We start from the raw sequence: 21,519 nt of genomic DNA on the forward strand, positions 1-21,519 counted from the left end.
GACTATTGATTGTGGGTACACACCTTTCCAACTAAACAGTTTAAAGGAGCAGAAATCACAAAGCTCACCGAGTTTGACTCAATACTTTAACCAGAGGAGTAATTGAGTATATGTGTCCTGCCTTCCTCGTAATGTACAAACGGCGTGAAGTGAAAACTTGATACGAGGATCTGCCTGAGTACACAGTATGTTAAAAACAATCTAAATGATTCACATTTATAGGACATGGATCAGGGAGAGCTGATAGAGACAGGTCCTGCCCTTCCCTAGCGTGTCGGCGCAAGGGAAATACGTGCCGCACAACATATACATCTACTTGGGATATACAGAAAGTAAGTTACACGTGCCGTCCCACGATAATACCATTATGCAACAAGAGTGGCTAATTGTCAGAAGAGAGAACATGTTCAGGTCTTGCCGACACTGCTCTACTTTTGTACGGATAACAGCTGCATCACCATGTGCTAGTGAAGTCGCGCCTCAACAGGAAACGTACTCTAAGGTTGAAGTACACGAGAAACTATGGCTCTTGTGGACAAAACGTCGAAATTGCACACAGTTTCACCTTCAAATTCTGACGATGTGTGGACTAAATACAGTGTCCGTCCAGCCGTAATGAAATGGTGTCAACAATTTGACCAAGGACGCACAGGCGTGGGTTATGTTAATCCGCCATACAGTCCAGATCTTGCACAATGTGACCGCCATATTTTCGGCAAGATGAAAGAACATCTGAGGGAAAGAGAATTTCCAACAATGAGGACGTTCACACAACGTTTCTCTAATGACTCGAGGAGCAGAGATGTCTATCGTCGAGAAACTGGACGAATGGTAGAACGTTCCGACCTTTGTTTAGTGGCTTGGCTACGACACTGTTGAAAAGAGTGTCGTTTATGTATGTCGCTTTGACGTGTAGCGCAGCATTCAGTAAAAGTTACGTAGCATTACATGATAATGTGGAACTTACTTTCTTAAGTTCCCTCGCACATATATGAAGTGTATGGCAGAGGGTAATTAGTATCTTATCGCATGTTAAACCTTTTTTGTATACCTTCAATATTCCCTGATAGTATTATTTTCTGTGAATCACAGATACTTCAGTATTTATATGAGCTGACTGATTCCAAATTAGACTCACTGATATGGTAGTTATAGCATACTACTTTTCTGCGTTCTGCGAAATACACAGTTTTACTTTTCCGTACATTTAAACGAAGTTGCCGATCTTCGCAGCACTTTAAAATTTTATAAAGAACTTTAGTTACGCTTTCATTTAATGACCGCACCGTACATCAAATGTATCTGAACACACCGGACAAAAAGTTATTCACACACAGGAGACAACATCTACATCTACAAAGATACTCCGCAGTCCAGCTTACGGCGCGTGGTGGAGGGTACCCCTTACCACTACTAGTCATTTTCTTTCTTGTTCCGCTCGCAAAGAGAGACGGAAAAATGACTGTCTATTTGCCTTGATTGTCTATTTGCCTCCGTATGAGCCCTAAATTCTCATATACTCTCTTCGTGGTTCTTAGCGCAATGTATGTTGGAAGCAGTAGAATCGTTTATCAATCAGCTTCAACTGCCGATTCTCTAAATTTCCTCACTTGCGATCCACGAAAAGAATGACGCCTTCCTTCCAGGGATTCCCATTTGAGTTCCCGAAGCATGTCTGTAACACCTGCGTGTTATTCGGACTTACCAGGAACAAATCTAACAGCCCTCCTCTGAATTGCTTCGATGTCTTCCTTTAATCCGACCTAGTGCTGATCCCAAACGCTCGAGCAGTACTCAAGAATAGATTGCTCTAGCGTCCTACATGCGGTCTCCTTTGCAGATGAGCCACACTTTCCTAGAATTCTCCTAATAAACGGAAGTCGACCATTCGCCTTACCTAGCACCGTCCTCACATTCTCGATCTATTTCATATCGCTTTGCAACGTTACGCCCAGATATTTAAACGACGGGACTGTGTCAAGCAGGACACTACGAATGCTGTATCTGGACGTTACAGGTTTGTTTTTCCCACTCATCCCAATTAACTTACTTTTTTTTACATTTAGAGTTAGCTGCCATACATCACACCAAATTGAATTTTTGTCTAAGTCATCTTGTATCCTCCCACAGTCACTCAACTTCGCCACCTTACCACACACCACAACATCATCAGCAACCAATTGGAGATAGCTGTCCACCCTGTCCGCCAAATCATTTATGTTTATAGAGAATAATAGCGGACCTCTCAAACTTCCCTGGGCACTCCTGACGATATCCTTGTCTCTGATGAATACACGCCGTCGAGGTCAACATACTGGGTTCTGTATCTTAAGAACAGACATCCTTCTAATACTGTGGAATACCTCGTCCAGGTTTGGTAATGGCTTCAATTCGGTGACAAATATCTTCATAGATGACGTCTCCTGCTAAAGTCACTCATTGATGGCTACATTCCGTAGAGCTACAAAATTAAGGGAGTGTCGATTGTTACGACTCAGTCGCTGTTTCAAAAATTATCAGACATGTTCTGTGGAATTAAGATCGATTGATTTAGCCGGCCAGTTGAGATATCAAAGGGTGGCTCAGTTTTCGTGAAACGAGTACCGTATGTCAACGGCCCTGATAACGCGGTTATTGTCATCTTGGAAGACAGGAGTGTTCGTAACACACTAACAGTGCAGATGTAGAAGCAAGGGCAACACTAGGTTATCGAGAATGCCGAAATAAACATCATGGTCTACGTTCAGGTATTCTTAATGATTGGGCCCAAGTCATAGTAAGAAAAACAACCTCAAAACATCACATAACGACCTCCGGCCTCAACTACAAACCTCACATTTTGTTGGTTAAACGCCTTATTGCGCTGTGGGTGCCCCCGACGCCTTGCATCATTTGAAAACAGATAAAATCGCGACTCGTAAGGCTATACTACACGCCTCCAGTCAGCAGTTATCAAGTTTCTGTACTTTTTGGCCCACTGGGGACTTTTTTCTGCCCATGCGAGCAATGGCCTTTTCAGAGGTACTCGACTGCAAATGTACGTTTGATGCAGTTCCCTCCGCAACAGTCATTGGACCTTGTAATCTCCCCCCTTGTTCCTAATTCTATCTATTGTCCACATCAGTGTTTTATGGAGATTTGAGCGGAGCGAAGATTACAATAAACTTTCTAATTTATTTAGCTTAGCCATGTGAGTTGGCTTCAGTTCTCCTTGTCTAGGAGTCTGATTCTTGAAGCTGAAAATGTCACATTTTAGGTACTCATGGTTGGATTGATCAAAATAAATTTGAAGATTGTTGCTGCAGAATTTTTGTTTTTTCGTAAGCTGTTTTCTCACATTTTATTATATCATGCAGTCTTTTGACTTTTCACATTAACAAAGCCGAAATTACATTATTCGCACAAAATACAAAAATACGTCCTATCACATCAGAGGCACGCTTACCACTCTCACACTCTGCTGAAATAACCGTATGCCAAAGGGTTTACAATTTTCTTAACAAATGAATTTCTTATAGTTTCTGTTACATTATTATTTTCGATTATTATTTCATAAATGAATCCAGAAATAAATATAGTAACAGTACAGTATTGCGTAATTAATAATAGAAATTTTAGGTATGCCAGTAGTTCCTAATTTCAAATGTTTCTAAAATAATAATTTTAACTGTACATTCAGAACTAGTACTTATCGATTATAACATCGAGACTAAAACATTTTATAAAGTAAATCATTTTCGTAAATTTTGACTTGAAATATAACATACGGTGCATAAAATTATATGAAAGTTTTCAGAAAAGCAACAGAGATAATACTGACTTGTCCAAAATTCGAAAAATAGTACTGGTTTCTAAAACTACTGTAGATGAAAAGTAATACTAGAGGAGGATGTCCCGTTACAACCTGTAGTCACTGATAGCAGCAATACTTCTTTGGTTTCATGACAAAAATTCGTACCTCATCCCTCTCGGTAAGGATCTTATCGCATGCTACACTGTGGTCATGGAAGCGTCCATTCTGTCATGTCTCCAAGTGAAGCGGCCTTATTGCGCTTATCAACACAACCAACTGGCTCGCGCGTTCGTTAACCCAGGCTAACATTGGCGCCGTACACAGGAGCAATATTCCCTGATACAACGTGCACCGAAAAAAAAGTCAGAGGTTTTTCAGGAATATTTTCTGAGTATTTTGGTATAAGTGAAACGCGGCCGCGGGCGGGCTCGCTACAGAATAATTGCGTTTAGTTTGGTTTCTACTCCCATTTTTGTTTGCATTTATATTGTACTGAAAATATCTGAAAAAGAGGGCACATGACTATATGCTCTGTGTGTCTTGTTTCGAAATAGACTTGTTCAGTTCATTGACAGTACTTCCCGCCCAGTAACGCCTACTTTACTCTTCACCCTCAAGCTTGCCTTCAGTACTTCTCGGTTCTGTCTGGGATTTGTTTTCGCAGAAGCGTTTGTCATTCACAGCAGTAATGCTAGATTAACTGATGAAAAGTTGGCCGATACCCACTTGATGCATCGTTTCATCGAATGCAGTGGAAGAGCGGCACAACAACGCTATGCTGAGTACTCTTGCATCTGAATGTTGCAGCATTATTCTGTATTTTGCATTGTACGTTTTGGCGATTGCATGTTATAGGCTTTTTCCCTGCTGTGAAGGCAGTTTCACAGAAATAAAAGTAACTGAGGTAACTAACCGGATAAATCACAAATGCGTTATTGCTCTGTCACGTGTCACCGGGAACCACGAATCTATTATTATACCAAAAATTCTCAGATAATATCCCCGAGCAACCTCTAAAATTTGTCGATGGAGTTCGGGTTCACCCTATATGAGTTAGTAGGGGCGTTCAATAAGTAACGCATCACTTTTTTCTGAAAGTATGTTGGTTTTATTCGGTATTCCAATAAATCATACCATTCCCCATTCTTTTGCCTACAAAAGCCTATCTTTCAATATAATCTCCGTTCCTGTAAGGGCTTGTCTGCCCCCACGGTGTCACTCTACCGGAGACAACATCCTGCTGCGTCAAGAACCTTCCCATCGTCCACATACTGCTTCTAGTGGAGTGCAAACAGATGAAAGTCGGAAGGTGTGAGATCTGGGCTGTATGGTGGATGAAGAAGGACAGTCCAATGAAGTTCTGTGAGCACATTTCAGGAGTGTCAGCACTACCAACAGTGATGCTCAGCTGAGCAGCGAGGTGTTTGATTATGATCTGTCGATCACCTCGAATGAGAGTGTCTTCATGTTCCAACATTACAGGAGACGCAGCTGTGGTGGTCGGCCGCGACGCGGAAGATCGGACAGGTTTACGCCACCTATCCGATTATGACAGAGGTCTCGACCAACGACTCACCGTGCTTTTGTTCACTGCTAGGTTGCGTAGACATTCTAAAAGCGGCTGACATCTCTCTGCCTGGAACGCACTTCCCTAACAGACACCATTTTGAAGGCTACGTACAGCGCCGCCACCTATCAGAACTTCATGAAACTATAGGGGCTGAAGAGGTAATACTCCACGATGTCCCTAAGCAAATTCGGAATTTTTCAGCCGAAACTGGTCCAGAAAAAATATGTTACGCTGTTTATTGAATGCCCCTCGTATATCGGCTTGTAAGCAATAACATTCATAGAATTAAAGTTTTCCAGTAGCCTACCCTTCCAGTGATTATGGGTGACGCTTACCTTACTCACGGCTGAACCTGTGGGTAACCGGTTCTTGTACCCCTGCAGCACCGTCTTCTAAGATACTGCATGTATACATAATCATCGCAATAGCTCTTCCTTCAGGGGCAGAGCTTCGTCCCTAATAGTATTATTATATTGCTGTCTCGGTGTGGCATGAGCTCAACACGTCCTTAGAAGTCCACTGCAGAAATACTGGGCCATGCTGCCTCTGCAGCCGTCCATAACCGTGCAAGTTTTACTGGTGCAAGATTTTGTGCACTAACTGACCTCTTCATTACGTCCCACTACTGTTCGATGGGATTCATGTCGGGTGATCTTAGTGGCCAAATCATTCGCATGAATTGTCCAGAACGTTCTTCAAACCAATCGCGAAGAGTTGTGGCCCAGTGACATGGTGTCTTGTCAGCCATAAAAATTCCATCTAGTTCTGAGAACATGAAGTCCACGAATGGCTGCAAATGGTCTCCAAGTAGCCGAACATTACCATTTCCAGTCACAGATCGGTTCAGTTGGACCAGAGGACCCAGTCCATTTCATGTAAACACAACCTACACCATTACGGAGCCACCATCAGCTTGCACAGCGCCTGTTTGGCAATCTGGGTCCATGCCCTCGTGAGGTCTGCACCACACTCTAAACCTACCATCAGCTCTTACCAACTGAAATAGAGACTCATCTGAACAGGCTGCGGTTTTCCACTCGTCTGGGGTCTAAACGATGCGGTCACGAGCTCTGGAGAGGCGTTGTAGGCGATGTCGAGCTGATAACGAAGGCACTCGCGTCCGCTGTCTGCTGTCCTAGTCCATTAGCGCCAAATTTGGCCACACTGCCCCAACCGATACGTTCGTCGTGTGTCTCACATTGATTTCTGCGGTCATTTCACGCAGTGTTGCTCGTCTGTTAGCACTGAGAACTCTACTCAAATGCCACTTCTATCGGTTGTTAAGTGAAGGCCGTCAGCCATCGCGTTTCCTGTGCTGAAAGGTAAGTCTGAAGCTTGGTACTGTCGGCACACTCTTGACACTGTGTATCTCGGAATACTGAATTCTCTAACGGTTCCCGAAATGGCCCTTTTATACCTTATGTGCGTGACACTAACGCCATCTGTATATGGGCATTTGCCTGTTCCATGACCTCTGTTGCCTCAGAGTAGGTCTATAGTACTTATTGATCAGTCCAGATCACAGCTGCAGTTGCATTTATGACTGTTTCCCACCAGTTGAAATCTCCTTTAGATAGGAGCTGCATTAATAATGGATTCCAACTGGATAAATCTTAAGAAGAGTTGTTCTCATACGCCCCGCTATGCAATATTTCGTGCTCATAGATGCATACAAACCTACGTTTATGCGTCCGTGGAAGATGCTGATGATGCCTTAAGATTAGCAACACTGGTCTAAACCGGTCACAATCCCAACTGGAATCACGGACTGGAAAGATCAACAAATACTACACTTTTACATCTGTACCCTGAAAGCCGCCTTACGGAGTGTGGTGGAGGATACTTCGTGTACCACTATCAGTCCTCACTCCCCCCTCCACCCCCCTCCCCCCCGCCCCAATATCGTGTTACAGTTGCGAACCATCTGAGGAAAGAACGATTATTGCTAGGTCTCTGTATGAACTCGAAACTCTCTAATTTTAGCTTCACGGTCTTTTCACGAGATATATCACTCTTCTTTTCACGAGACACATGACTGTTCTTAGAACATATACTCCAGTAATTCTGACAATAAACCACACTGTGGCGCAGAATGTCCCTCTTGTAGTGTCTACCATCGGAGTTCGGTGAATATTTCCATAACGCTTTCACGTTTATTACACGGACCGTGACAAAACAAAACAAAAATAATGTGTGAATTCCTATGGGACCAAATTTGCTGAGGTCATCGGGCCCTCGTCTTACACAGTACCTTAACTAACTAATGCTAAGAACAACACAGACGCCCATGCCCGAGGGAGGACTCGAGCCTCCGACGAGAGGGGCCGCGCAATCATCGACATGGCGCCTCTAACCGCGCGGCAACCTGTGACAAAAAGCATCAATTACACACTGAGGATCACTAGTCAGCAATCGGTCGAAAGAGATTTGTACGCTACCTGCTTCGTGGAAGGACTTCACTTTCTCAGGATTCTTCCAACGAATTTCAGTCTAATGTCGGCCTTTCCTGCGGTTTGTATTGTGTGTCCGTTCCTTTTGAAATTGCTCCGTACGCATACTCCCGGGTATTTAACGGATGTGACGGTTTCCAGTATTTTTTAAACATCGTGTAATCAAACGATAACGGATCTTTCCGCATTCTTAAGGGAAATACATTACATTTGTTTCTAGCAAATCCTTAATTGCCAGTCGCTGCACCAAGCGTCAATACTCCGTAGGTGATGCTGCATTTCGTTACAATTGTCAAGCGTTGCAGCATCCCTGAATATGGAAGTTAATAGGAATATAAAAAAAGGGAGGAAGGTTTATCTGTTTAGAAGGCAGATTTCAGACTACCTAACAGATCAAAACGAAAATTTGTGTTCCGACACTGACAATGTTGAGTGTTTATGGAAAAAGTTCAAGGCAATCGTAAAATGCGTTTTAGACAGGTACGTGCTGAGTAAAACTGTGAGGGACGGCAAAAACCCACCGTGGTTCAACAACAAAGTTAGGAAACTACTGCGAAAGCAAAGAGAGCTTCACTCCAAGTTTAAACGCAGCCAAAACCTCTCAGACAAACAGAGGCTAAACGATGTCAAAGTTAGCGTAATGAGGGTTATGCGTGAAGCGTTCAATGAATTCGAAAGTAAAATTCTATGTACCGATTTGACAGAAAATCCTAGGAAGTTCTGGTCTTACGTTAAATCAGTAAGTGGCTCGAAACAACATATCCAGACACTATGGGATGATGATGGCATTGAAACAGAGGATGATACGCGTAAAGCTGAAATACTAAACACCTTTTTCCAAAGCTGTTTCACAGAGGAAGACCGCATGGAAGTTCCCTCTCTAAATCCTCGCACAATCGAAAAAATGGCTGACATCGAAATAAGTGTCCAAGGAATAGAAAAGCAACTGGAATCACTCAACAGAGGAAAGTCCACTGGACCTGACGGGATACCAATTCGATTCTACACACAGTACGTGAAAGAACTTGTCCCCCTTCTAACAGCCGTGTACCGCAAGTCTCTAGAGGAACGGAAGGTTCCAAATGATTGGAAAAGAGCACAGGTAGTCCCAGTCTTCAAGAAGAGCCGTCGAGTAGATGCGCAAAACTATAGACCTATATCTCTGACGTCGATCTGTTGTAAAATTAGCCCGCAGCTCGTGGTCGTGCGGTAGCGTTCTCGCTTCCCACGCCCGGGTTCCCGGGTTCGATTCCCGGCGGGGTCAGGGATTTTCTCTGCCTCGTGATGGCTGGGTGTTGTGTGATGTCCTTAGGTTAGTTAGGTTTAAGTAGTTATAAGTTCTAGGGGACTGATGACCATAGATGTTCAGTCCCATAGTGCTCAGAGCCATTTGAACCATTTTGTTGTAAAATTTTAGAACATGTTTTTTGCTCGCGTATCATGTCGTTTTTGGAAACCCAGAATCTACTCTGTAGGATTCAACATGGATTCCGGAAACAGCGATCGTGTGAGACCTAACTCGCTTTATTTGTTCAATAGACCCAGAAAATTTTAGATACAAGCTCCCAGGTAGATGCTATTTTCCTTGACTTCCGGAAGGCGTTCGATAAAGTTCCGCACTGTCGCCTGATAAACAAAGTAAGAGCCTACGGAATATCAGACCAGCTGTGTGGCTGGATTGAGGAGTTTTAGGCAAACAGAACACAGCATGTTGTTATCAATGAAGAGACATCTACAGACGTTAAGGTAACCTCTGGTGTGCCACAGAGGAGTGTTACGGGACCACTGCTTTTCACAATATATATAAATGACCTAGTAGATAGTGTCGGAAGTTCCATGCGGCTTTTCGCGGATGATGCTGTAGTATACAGAGAAGTTGCAGCATTTGAAAATTGTAGCGAATGCAGGAAGATCTGCAGCGGATAGGCACTTGGTGCAGGGAGTGGCAACTGACCCTTAACATAGATAAATGTAATGTATTGCGAATACATAGAAAGAAGGATCCTTTGTGGTATGATTATATGATAGCGGAACAAACACTGGTAGCAGTTACTTCTGTAAAATATCTGGGATTATGCGTGCGGAACGATTTGAAGTGGAATGATGACATAAAATTAATTGTTGGTAAGGCGGGTACTGGGTTGAGATTCATTGGGAGAGTCCTTAGAAAATGTAGTCCATCAACAAAGGAGGTGGCTTACAAAACACTCGTTCGACCTATACTCGAGTATTGCTCATCAGTGTGGGATCCGTACCAGATCGGGTTGACGGAGGAGATAGAGAAGATCCAACGAAGAGCGGCGCGTTTCGTCACAGGGTTATTTGGTAACCGTGATAGCGTTACGGAGATGTTTAGCAAACTCAAGTGGCAGACTCTGCAAGAGAGGCGCTCTGCATCGCGGTGTAGCTTGCTCGCCAGGTTTCGAGAGGGTGCGTTTGTGGATGAGGTATCGAATATATTGCTTCCTCCTACTTATACCTCCCGAGGAGATCACGAATGTAAAATTAGAGAGATTCGAGCGCGCACGGAGGCTTTCAGACCGTCGTTCTTCCCGCGAACCATACGCGACTATAATAGAAAAGGGAGGTAATGACAGTGGCACGTAAAGTGCCCTCCGCCACACACCGTTGGGTGGCTTGCGGAGTATAAATGTAGATGTAGATGTAGGTCGTTTATATTAGTCCGTAATCAAGATGAGCGTGCATCAACTAACTGTCCCATAAAACTCAGGTGTACAGTTTCACTCGGCTTAGTGCACAGCTTAAAAATAAGAAAATGTGTAGTACGTTGCATTCAATAGTATAGTGTAATGATAACATTGATATGAATGACTATTACGAGGGTTGCCCAGAAAGTAATGCACCCGATTTTTTTTCTCAGCAGAAAACAATGCTGCGAGTGCGAAACGTTACGTGTATGTTATATGAAGTCTCCTGAGTGAGCGCGTCAAGTTTCCCTCACTTCCGGTAGATAGCGTAGCTCCAGGACAGTTTTTAAATGGCGTCTGTAGGGGATGTACGTTACAAGCAACGCGCCGTCATTCAATTTCTCACTGCATAGAAAGAAACTGTGGGGAAAATTCACAAACGCTTTTGCAAAGTCTGTGGAGCATCTGCTGTCGACACTTGTACAGTTAGTTGCTGGGTACGGAGTGTGAGGTCATCAGAAGGCGGTTCGGCGGAGCTCCACGATTTGCAGCGATCGGGGAGAGCATCCACGTTGGTCACACCTGACATGTTGCAGCGAACTGACGTCATTCGGGAGGACAGACGCATTACGATTCGGCAGTTGGCAATGCATCTGTCAATCGGCAAAGGATGTGTGGATGCAATTATGCGCACTCTTGGATATTCAAAAGTGTGTGCAAGATGGGTCTCGCGGAGTCTGACAGTGGTTCACAAATCGCACAGAAAAAAAAAAAAATTTGTCTGGATTTGTTGCAACGTTTTGAAGCTGAGGGAGAGGCCTTCTTGTCCCGGATTGTGACAGGCGATGAAATCTGTTTCATCATGTTGAGCCCGAAACAAAACGACAGCCGATGGAATGCCGCCATTCCCGTTCCCCACAGAGGAAAAAATTCAAAGCAACTGCTAGCGCCAGAAAGGTCATAATCACTGTGTTCTGGGACTGTGAAGGTGGTACCGTTAATTCAGAAGTATATGCCAACACATTTTAAAAAACTCAAGACGAACTTCCGGCGACCTCAGCGCCACAGCAACCCAGGAGATGTTTCGCTGAAACACGGTAACGCTCGGCCCCACACAAGTCTGAAGGCTGCTGAACACATCGCAAAACAGGGTTGGACAGTGCTACCCCGTCCACCCTACAGGACACTGGACTCGCATTCGGGAGGACGACGGTTCAATCCCGCGTCCGGCCATCCTGATTTAGGTTTTCCGTGATTTCCCTAAATCGTTCCAGACAAATGCCGGCATGGTTCCTTTGAAAGGGCACGGCCGACGTCCTTCCCCGTCCTTCCCTAATGCAATGAGATCGATGACCTCGCTGTCTGGAGCCCTGGGCTTAGTCCCCCCCGTCCTGGACTCTGGACTCCCACTTGTTAGGATCATTAAAGGATGCCATATGCCATTCGTGTAAGACATTTTGAGGATGATGAGAAGGTGCGTCACACAATGAAGCACTGGCTCCGCCGGCAGGACAAATATTGGTACTGACAGTGCATACACGCCCTTGTTTCGCACTGGAGGGAGGCCATAGGACGGGATGGAGATTACGTGAAAAAATAGGGTGTGTAGATAAAACACGATTCCTTCATATGTGTAATTCTCATTATGTTCGACAAAAAATTTGTTGAAGAAAAAAATGCGGCCCATTACTTTCTGGGTAACCCTCGTACAAAGAAAGTTCGTCAGTGTCAGCTCAGGATAGGCTCTTGCCAGTAGCAGCTTTTTACCGTTTTTCCACTTTCTGTAATTAACAACAGAGCAGCGTGAATATAATCTCTCTGCGCAGCATAGGTCATTACTACAAAGTGGTAGTGTTTTATTTGTGGTAGCCACATCGGGTGGGAGAGCTTACTACTGTGGTCCTTTGGTGATAGTCAAGAAACGGATACCAGGTTTCATCCTGTCTCTTCCTTTTATCCTTACCATAACAAACACGACACTACACTAGTACTGGAGTTTTTCAGGGCGGCCAACGTACATACAATTTTTTACGCTGTTCAACCCGCGTCACGTTTAGTTAAAACTCGAGCTATCGAAAGTATTCACCATCTTCATCATCTCGAGGTGACCGAGTACAGAGACTGATGGATGTATCTTACAAGCGCTGAACGAAAACTCCACTGAGAAACTTTCAGAGGTTGTTCAAGGATACCTTCTGAGTATTTTGATGCTCGTAAGAGACCCACGCTCTTTGGCTGATCGTTACAGAGTAATAATGTAATTATGATTTGTTCGGTTTGTTACCGCAGTCACCCTTGTTTCTGCGAAAATACCTTCACAACAGTGAATAAGCCTTTAATATGCGATAACCAAACCATAAAACGCAAAACACACCACGCAGAGAATATGTGTAATTTTCGCCATTACCTCTTGGCACGTTGTGAACACCGGTTGTCTCAAAGCAAGGCAGTTGTTTTACTGAGGCTGCATTTCTTTAATTTCCCGCGGCGTACGGAACGCTGGTATGATATCATATGTATCTAGTATATGTCCTGTATTAGTTGAGCTTGCACCAAGGAACAGTCCGCAGCTCGTGGTCGTGCGGTAGCGTTCTCGCTTCCCACGTCTGGGTTCCCGGGTTCGATTCCCGGCGGGGTTAGGGATTTTCTCTGCCTCGTGATGACTGGGTGTTGTGTGATGTCCTTAGGTTAGTTAGGTTTAAGTAATTCAAGGGGGCTGATGACCATAGATGTTAAGTCCCATAGTGCTCAGAGCCATTTGAACAAACGAACAGAAGGCATTCCGGTGGCTTAGCTTTAACCCTTAGTTGAAAAGGTTTGAACCTTTTTTCCGGTGAATGCAGGTCAAATTTAGTGCTGTTTGTTTAGGTTTTTTTGTGAGTACGAGCTTCAAATGTTTTAGTTCGGATTACAAGTTATTGTGATCTGAAATGGTTTGGTCTATGTGTAATGAAGTGCTCTGAACGGAATTCCTCTGGGTAGGCTGATGGAAACTTCGTCTTTTTAATAAATAGTAGTATGTGTTGACTTTCTGTATACGAGAGTATGGTCCAGTGACCCGTTCATCTTTCTTTCAACATCAGATCTCCTTTATAGATGCAAAGATCTTATCTCATGTTTCGTCTTAATGGGATTCCAATAAAAGAAGCAGTAGGAATTCGGATGTACACTAGTAAATTCTAAGAAGTAGTGGCTATAATCTTACCGCATTTCAGCATCCAAGTCTCGCAGTAGGTGATTTCACTCCACCAATACAAGCCACACCACTTCTCACTACTAATCAAGTTAAATATATCGGTTGCTGCAGTTACTCATTTTCTGACGAAGGAGATGGTGAATACCTTCGATCTTCGAAACCTCGAGTATCAAGTCTAAATGGTGCGGCTCGAACACAGAGAACATTTTATGCACATTACACTGAACACTGAGGAAAAAAAAATTGTACACAACACATTTGACACCATGACACAGAAAGTGGAGGAATCCTAACTCAACATTTCATCGTGTTGCAGGAACACTGAAGAGAATAATTAATGAAGTTCGATTTCGGACTAGTTATTAAGCGGCTGGACTAGGTGGCGCTACGTTTCTACGTATGTCAGTATATAGAAAAGGTTTAATTCTCAGTCGGTCCCAGCATCCTTTCCTAGCACATAACGTTAAGTTTCTCCTTTGTCAAGGCTTGCGTCGTACAGATGTAGTCATGGAAAGTGCCAAGTTTCACGATGAGTTGTAATGCACGTTATAATAATTCGATGAGTGCACCTAGTGAAAGACAAGACAATAACCGACTCCAAGAGAACCAGTTTAATAAAATACTGTGATGTTCGAGCAAGCTTTCGGACTGAAGACAGTTTTACAGCTACGTCTGTGCTCCACAAGATTACTTATGGTATGTATTGGAGGGTACATCTGATAACATTATCATTTCCCCTTTCCCTGGACCATTCACCAACAGTACGCGGGAAGAAATACTGTCGGTAAGCCTCCGTATGAGGTTTAATTTCTCATATTATTCATTACGCATGAAATAATGTCTTACCTGACTCTTCTTGGAACGGGTGCTCTCGGAATTTTTACAGCATACATCTTCGTGTTGCTCAACACCTCTCTTAGAGCGTCAAGCCACTGGAGTTCAGTGAGCATCTCCGTAATGCTCTTGTGCTTACTAAAGGAACCCGTGACAAAACGCCTGCTCTTTTTTGGAACCTCTCTATCTCTTTAATTATTTCTACCTGGCAAGTGTCCCTAACTACCGATCAGTATTCAGGAAATGGTCGAATGAGTGTTTAATAAGCTACTTCTTTCGAGTACGTATTACATGTCTTTAGTATTCTTCCACCTTATCTCTTTCTGGCCTCTGCTGCACCCATGTAGACATTCCACTTTAGGCCGTTACGGACTTTAAGTCATCGATATTTTACGGCAGTTATTGGCCTCATTGATTTATTGCTAATAGTGAAGTCAAACGAAAATGAATGAGTATCTCCGCCAGTTTACATACAGCACGTGACATATGTTTGCCTTGATGGTCAACTGTTGGTCCCTGCACCAGTTGACGATGCTCCACAGGCCTTCCTGCATTTAGCTTCAGTCTACCGGCGTTACATTCTTCCTAAAGGCAACAGCATCGTCCGCGAATAGTCTCACGAACCCTCCGACACCATCCACTCGGTCATTTACATTGTCCAGTCATATTAATGTGTCCACCTGCCAAAGGCCTGAATAACCACCTTTTGCAGCGCGAGACGTGCAGGAAGAGAGTCACTGGGGCTTTGGCAGGCACCGACAGGGATGTGGAGCCATGAAAACCCCACTGCCGTACAGCTGCGCTGGTTTTCTCCGTTCAGGATCCACGGTGCGAACAGCCCGACCGAGGTGGTCCCACAGATTCTCCACTGGGTTTCAATTCTGGGAGTTTGGTGGCCGTGGTACGGTAAACTCATCCTGGTGCTCTTCAAAGCACATACGTCTGTGCGATTGAGAATAAATCGCGATTCATCACCTGTCGCCGCTCTGTGGACGTTCATTTGCGTTACTGGCGTGGGAACTCCAGCCTTAGTCGCGGATGATCAGCAGTCATCACGGATACGGGAACCAGGCACCTGCAGCGACGTTCGCTAAACGATTGTTGAGACACTGTTGGCAGCTCCTTGGTTCGTTTGGGCGGTCAGTTGCTCAGCAGTTGCTCGTCTTTTCGCCCTTACACATCTCCGCAGCCGTCGTTCACTCCTCTCATCTATAGCCCACGGCGCATCACAGTTGCCTCGGTGCCGGTTTTGGATATCGTCAGTTTGCCATGAACATTGTATTATAAGCACGGAGGCATGCGAACAGATCACAAACTTAACCGTTTCGGAACTGCTTCCACCCTCTGACCGAAAGCCAACGATCATGACCTTTTGGATGCGAGATAAATCGCTCCGTTCCCGTATTACGACAACCCCCCCCCCCCCCCCCCGCCCCCGACATGCTTTATAAGCCCTCCAAAGCTAATGGTGCTACCTGTCGTCTATGAGTGGCTATTGCACGTTGCCGTCGATTGTAGGGATGGTCAGAGTAACGTGACTGGATCATGTACAGCGTAAACAGTAATAGACCTATAACCCTCCATACCCAAAGCTACCTTTACATCTGTCATGTTTGTTCCATTAAAAAACGTGTGTTGAGAAGCATTGTGCTAAGAAGTCCTCCGTCCAGCCACAGATTGGTCAGAAAGTCGGACAGCTCGTAATTAGTTTGCGGTACTGTATTGATTGCCTTCCGGAAGTCAAGGAATACGGCATTAACGGGGGCGGCTTTGTCTGAAAAGCAAAACAAAGGCCCCGTTTTCGTCCTGATGAGACCATCGTCGCCGACCGCCGTGTCGTCCTCTGCCAATGGCATCGTTGAATGCGGTATTGAGGGCGCACCTCTCTCCCGTCGGTTGTCGGCTTTCCTGACTTTGGAGCCACTGCTTCTCACTCAAATAACTCCTCACCTGGCATCACGAGGCTGAGTCCTCCAACGTTTGAAACGCCCTGGCATTAGCGGGAACCGAACCCGGGTCCTTCGTTTAGCAGCCAGACACACGGAGCTACGGAGGCGGACTCGCTTCTGTCTGAGGCGCTGCAGATCTAATGGATGAACACAGCGAGCAGCTTATCACACGATCTCTGCTCGCTGAATTCATTTTGACTGTTATAGAGGAGAATTTTCGCTCTAACAAGTAAGCATAAATGTTGTTCCACAACTCTACAATAGGTTGACGTCAGTGATACACGTTCATCTGCCCGACGACTCTTTCTGAAAACAGGAATGACCTGTGCTCTTTTCCAATCGCTCGGTAGCCTTCTTTGCTCCAGTGACCTACGATAAACTGCTGCTAAGAAGCGGAACAGGTTCATTCGCATAATCTGTGTTCACAAGCACGAGTATCTCATCGGGCCCTTATGCCTCTCCATTGTAGACCGATTTTATTATTAAAAACATGTTTTACTACCTAAGGACTAAACTGTGTTTTATTGTTTATACGCCAGATATGTTTCGGACCCGCCTAGATAGCAGCTCGCGTTAGAAGCCGCTCCCGCAATTCACGGAGGCGCTCTGGCCCCTGATCGAATCCAACCGGCGGGTTAACGGCGAGGACCGTTCAGGCCGACAGGATGTCGGTTTTAGGGGTTTCCTTGTCCCGCCTGAGTTACGCGATTCGCAAACTTTTCGAAAACGTTCTCGGACTTTCACATGGGATGACACTAAATGAAGACATTTTTGGGCGCTGGGGCGAAAAGAAGGGAGGGGTGGTGGCAGGAAGGGCATCTGGTCACGCTCTGCCACAAACTTTTTATGCGTTAGTATAGTTTCATCACCCTCCTCGCATAAGGGCTGCCGGCAGTGCAATATCCCGCTCTGTAGCCAAAAGCCTTTACGGTTTAAATGAAGACATTGCAAACAAAATTATAGGATATAATATAAAACTATTTTAAAATTTATAACAAGATGATTGAATGATGCCATTTACATAAAGTAAAATGTTAGTTTTCATCGTTTTTCTTTTGTTTTAAAACATTTTGAAAATAACGATGGTGGCCTTTAAAACGGAGAACTTTTTCATTAAAAACCTGAAAGACTTGCACAGGCGAAAAATGTTTTCGGGAAGAGGAAAACCGTTACGTGTTCTGTAGGGGAGAGAAATGTGGGTGTAAATACACAGGCCGTTGGTTGGTAACTATGGAAATGAAGCTAGGTGTTTGGGCAGATAGTGAGAAGACGGAAGGGGAGGACGAGTTTGGTAGATAGGCATGACCGTGGGGAAGGGCTACAGTTGGTGCGATGGATTTCATTGTCTGAGAGAGGGGGTCGGTTGAAGCTACGTTGGGAGAGGATATGGCGTGTGTGGTGTATCAACGGTGGGGTGTGTTTGCAAAGGCGCGGCAGCAGAAAGCAATGTGTGGTGGCCTTCATAACGAGTTTAGCACAACCATCGCAGTACGGCGCAATCGTCCCATTTGTGAAGTCCATATGTAAAACGTAAAAATATACAATCCATATGCCAGTCTTGTCACTGTGCCAGCGTACATAGCACATGAAAACACACAGAAGTGACGGAAGTCATAGGACACTTCCTAATATCGTATCGGACCTCTATCTGCCCAGCGTAGTGTACCTACACGGCGTGCCGTGCACTCAACAACTCGTTGGAAGTTCGCTGCAGAAATGTTGAGCCATGTAGCCTTTATAGTCGTCCATAACGGCGAAAGTGTTGCCGATACCGGATTCTGTGCACGTACTCACCTCTCGATTATTTCCCATAAATGTTCGGTGGGATTCGTGTCGGGTAATCTGGGTGGCCAAATCATTCGCTCAAATTGTCCAGAATGTTCTCCAAAGCAATTGTGAAGAGCTGTGGCCCGGTGACATGGAACACTGTCATCCATAAAAATGAAGCCCACGAATGGCTGCAAATGGTCTCCAAGTTGCCGGAGATAGACATTTACAGTCAGTGGTGCGTTCCATTCTGTTCCATGGAAACACAGCCCACACCATTATGGAGCCACCACCAAGTTGTGCAGTGCCTTGCCGACAACTTGTGTCCGTGGCTTCGTGGGGTCTAGACCACATTCAGTGCCCACCATCGGCTCATTTCACCAGGCCGCAGTTTTACACTCATCTCGGGTCCAACCGATACGGTCACGAGCTCAGGAGAGCCGCTGCAACTGGTGTTATGCTGTTAGCAAAGGCACTCGCGTCGGTCGTGTGCTGACACAGCCCATTAACACCAAATTTCGCCTCACTGTCCTAAAGGATACGTTCGTCGTACGTCCAATATTTATTTCTGTGGTTGTTTCACGTAGTGTTGCTTGTCTGTTAGCACTGACAACTCTACGCAAACGCCGCTGCTCTCGGTCGTTAAGTGAAGGCCGTCGGCCATTTCATTGTCCGTGGTGAGAGGTAATGACTCAAATTTCGTATTCTCGGCACACTCATGACACTGTGAAGCCCGAAATATCGAATTCCCTAACGATTTCCGAAATGGAATGTCCCACGCGTCTAGCTCCAACTACCATTCAGCATCCACAGTCTGTTAATTCCCGGCTGGCCGGTGTGGCCGAGCGGTTCTAGGCGCTTCAGTCTGGAACCGCGCGACCGCTACGGTCGCAGGTTCGAATCCTCCCTCGGGCACGGATGTGTGTGATGTCCTTAGGTTAGTTAGGTTTAAGTAGTTCTAAGTTATAGGGGATTGATGAGCACAGATGTTAAGTCCAACAGTGCTCAGAGGCATTTGAACCTTTTTTTTTTTTTTTTTTTTTTTTTTTTTTTTTTTTTTTTTTTTTTTTTTTTTTTTTTTTGCTAGGTACGGTGTCAACAAAACATTGGCTTTTAGTCTAGTCTTAAGCCACAATATACAAATAGGGACCTCGTACCCGTAACGGACACTTCTCGATCGCAGGTGTTCGGTGCTATGATGAGGTCTCTGGAATACCAGAAGGTGCCGAGCTGCAAGCCGCTGCTGCAGCGGATGGCCGAAGAGAAGCGCTTCCAGATGGAGCGCGGCTCAATCGGCGGCTCGTACTTCATGGTGATGCTGCCGGACGGCACGATGGAGCGCCGCCTCAAGATGCCCATCAACATCGACCCCGGCGTGCACTCCAGCTTCAACCTGGACCAGCTGGCGGCGGCGGCGGGCGGCGGCGTGGTGACGGGCGGCGCGACGCCGCTGACGCCGGTGCCCACGGTGCCGACGCTGCCCACCATCTCGGAGGTGAAGGCGCCCGAGCAGAGCGGCTCGAGCGGCGCGTCGAGCGCGGGCAGCGGCGAGCTGCGGCGCCGCCAGGCCGACGAGGCGTCGCCCGACCGCGACCAGAAGGCGGTGCGCGACGACGCGCGGCCCGCCATCCCGCGCAACGCGTCGCAGCCCGCCTTCACCACGCACGTCCAGGGGCTGCCCAAAAACGGCTCCGTGCCCTTCTTCGACCGCATCCGCAAGACGAGCGCCGGCGAGCGGTACAGGCCCACCCTGGGCGCCATCAAGGTCTCCAGAGGAAACGTCAGCTCCAACGGGGACATACGAAAGTCTTTACATCTCCGCCTCTCCAACTCGTCCGTCGTGGCTGGCTCTCGCAACAACAACTGCGAGGAAATGTGGTCCAAGACGGACGTAAGTAAATCGTAATTTTATTACCTATATATTTTAGTCGCTGATTTGTACGTATTGCGTGCACTCTATAAGCAACTCCAGTTGTCGTTACAGTTCATTAGTGTTTAAATAATTTTCTGTATAGCTCCGAAACCAAAAACACATTGTGGTATGTAACTACTTAAAAAGAAGAAAAAGAAATTGCGAAACTGACGTAATATAAAGAAAGAAAAAAGATAGATGGAAGGAAAGAAGAAGACTGAAAAGAGAAAGTTACTATCTGCCTACATGTTGTTGTTGTGGTCTTCAGTCCTGAGACTGGTTTGATGCAGCTCTCCATGCTACTCTATCCTGTGCAAGCTTTTTCATCTCCCAGTACCTACTGCAACCTACATCCTTCTGAATCTGCTTAGTGTATTCATCTCTTGGTCTCCCTCTACGATTTTTACCCTCCACGCTGCCCTCCAATACTAAATTGGTGATCCCTTGATGCCTCAGAACATGTCCTACCAACCGACCCCTTCTTCTGGTCAAGTTGTGCCACAAACTTCTCTTCTCCCCAATCCTATTCAATACTTCCTCATTAGTTATGTGATCTACCCATCTAATCTTCAGCATTCTTCTGTAGCACCACATTTCGAAAGCTTCTATTCTCTTCTTGTCCAAACTATTTATCGTCCATGTTTCACTTCCATACATGGCTACACTCCATACGAATACTTTCAGAAATGACTTCCTGACACTTAAATCAATACTGGATGTTAACAAATTTCTCTTCTTCAGAAACGCTTTCCTTGCCATTGCCAGCCTACATTTTATATCCTCTCTACTTCGACCATTATCAGTTATTTTGCTCCCCAAATAGCAAAACTCCTTTACTACTTTAAGTGCCTCATTTCCTAATCTAATTCCCTCAGCATCACCCGACTTAATTAGGCTACATTCCATTATCCTTGTTTTGCTTTTGTTGATGTTGATCTTATATCCTCCTTTCAAGACACTGTCCATTCCATTCAACTGCTCTTCCAAGTCCTTTGCTGTCTCGGACAGAATTACAATGTCATCGGCGAACCTCAAAGTTTTTATTTCTTCTCCATGAATTTTAATACCTACTCCGAATTTTTCTTTTGTTTTCTTTACTGCTTGCTCAATATACAGATTGAACAACATCGGGGAGAGGCTACAACCCTGTCTTACTCCCTTCCCAACCACTGCTTCCCTTTCATGTCCCTCGACTCTTATAACTGCCATCTGGTTTCTGTACAAATTGTAAATAGCCTTTCGCTCCCTGTATTTTACCCCTGCCACCTTTAGAATTTGAAAGAGAGTATTCCAGTCAACATTGTCAAAAGCTTTCTCTAAGTCTACAAATGCTAGAAACGTAGGTTTGCCTTTCCTTAATCTTTCTTCTAAGATAAGTCGTAAGGTCAGTATTGCCTCAC

At 45.2% G+C, this 21,519-nt stretch overlaps 1 protein-coding gene across 1 annotated transcript in view; it reads left to right on the top strand.

Annotated features, from left to right (window-relative positions):
- LOC124722154 overlaps positions 1–21,519 on the top strand; it is a 310,300-nt gene that overhangs the window by 254,338 nt on the left and 34,443 nt on the right. The window contains 1 exon segment of the mRNA XM_047247357.1: positions 19,391–20,098. Within this exon segment, the coding sequence (XP_047103313.1) occupies positions 19,391–20,098 (708 nt within the window).

This window comes from Schistocerca piceifrons, chromosome X, assembly GCF_021461385.2.
Source record: "Schistocerca piceifrons isolate TAMUIC-IGC-003096 chromosome X, iqSchPice1.1, whole genome shotgun sequence".
Lineage (NCBI taxonomy): Eukaryota > Metazoa > Arthropoda > Insecta > Orthoptera > Acrididae > Schistocerca > Schistocerca piceifrons.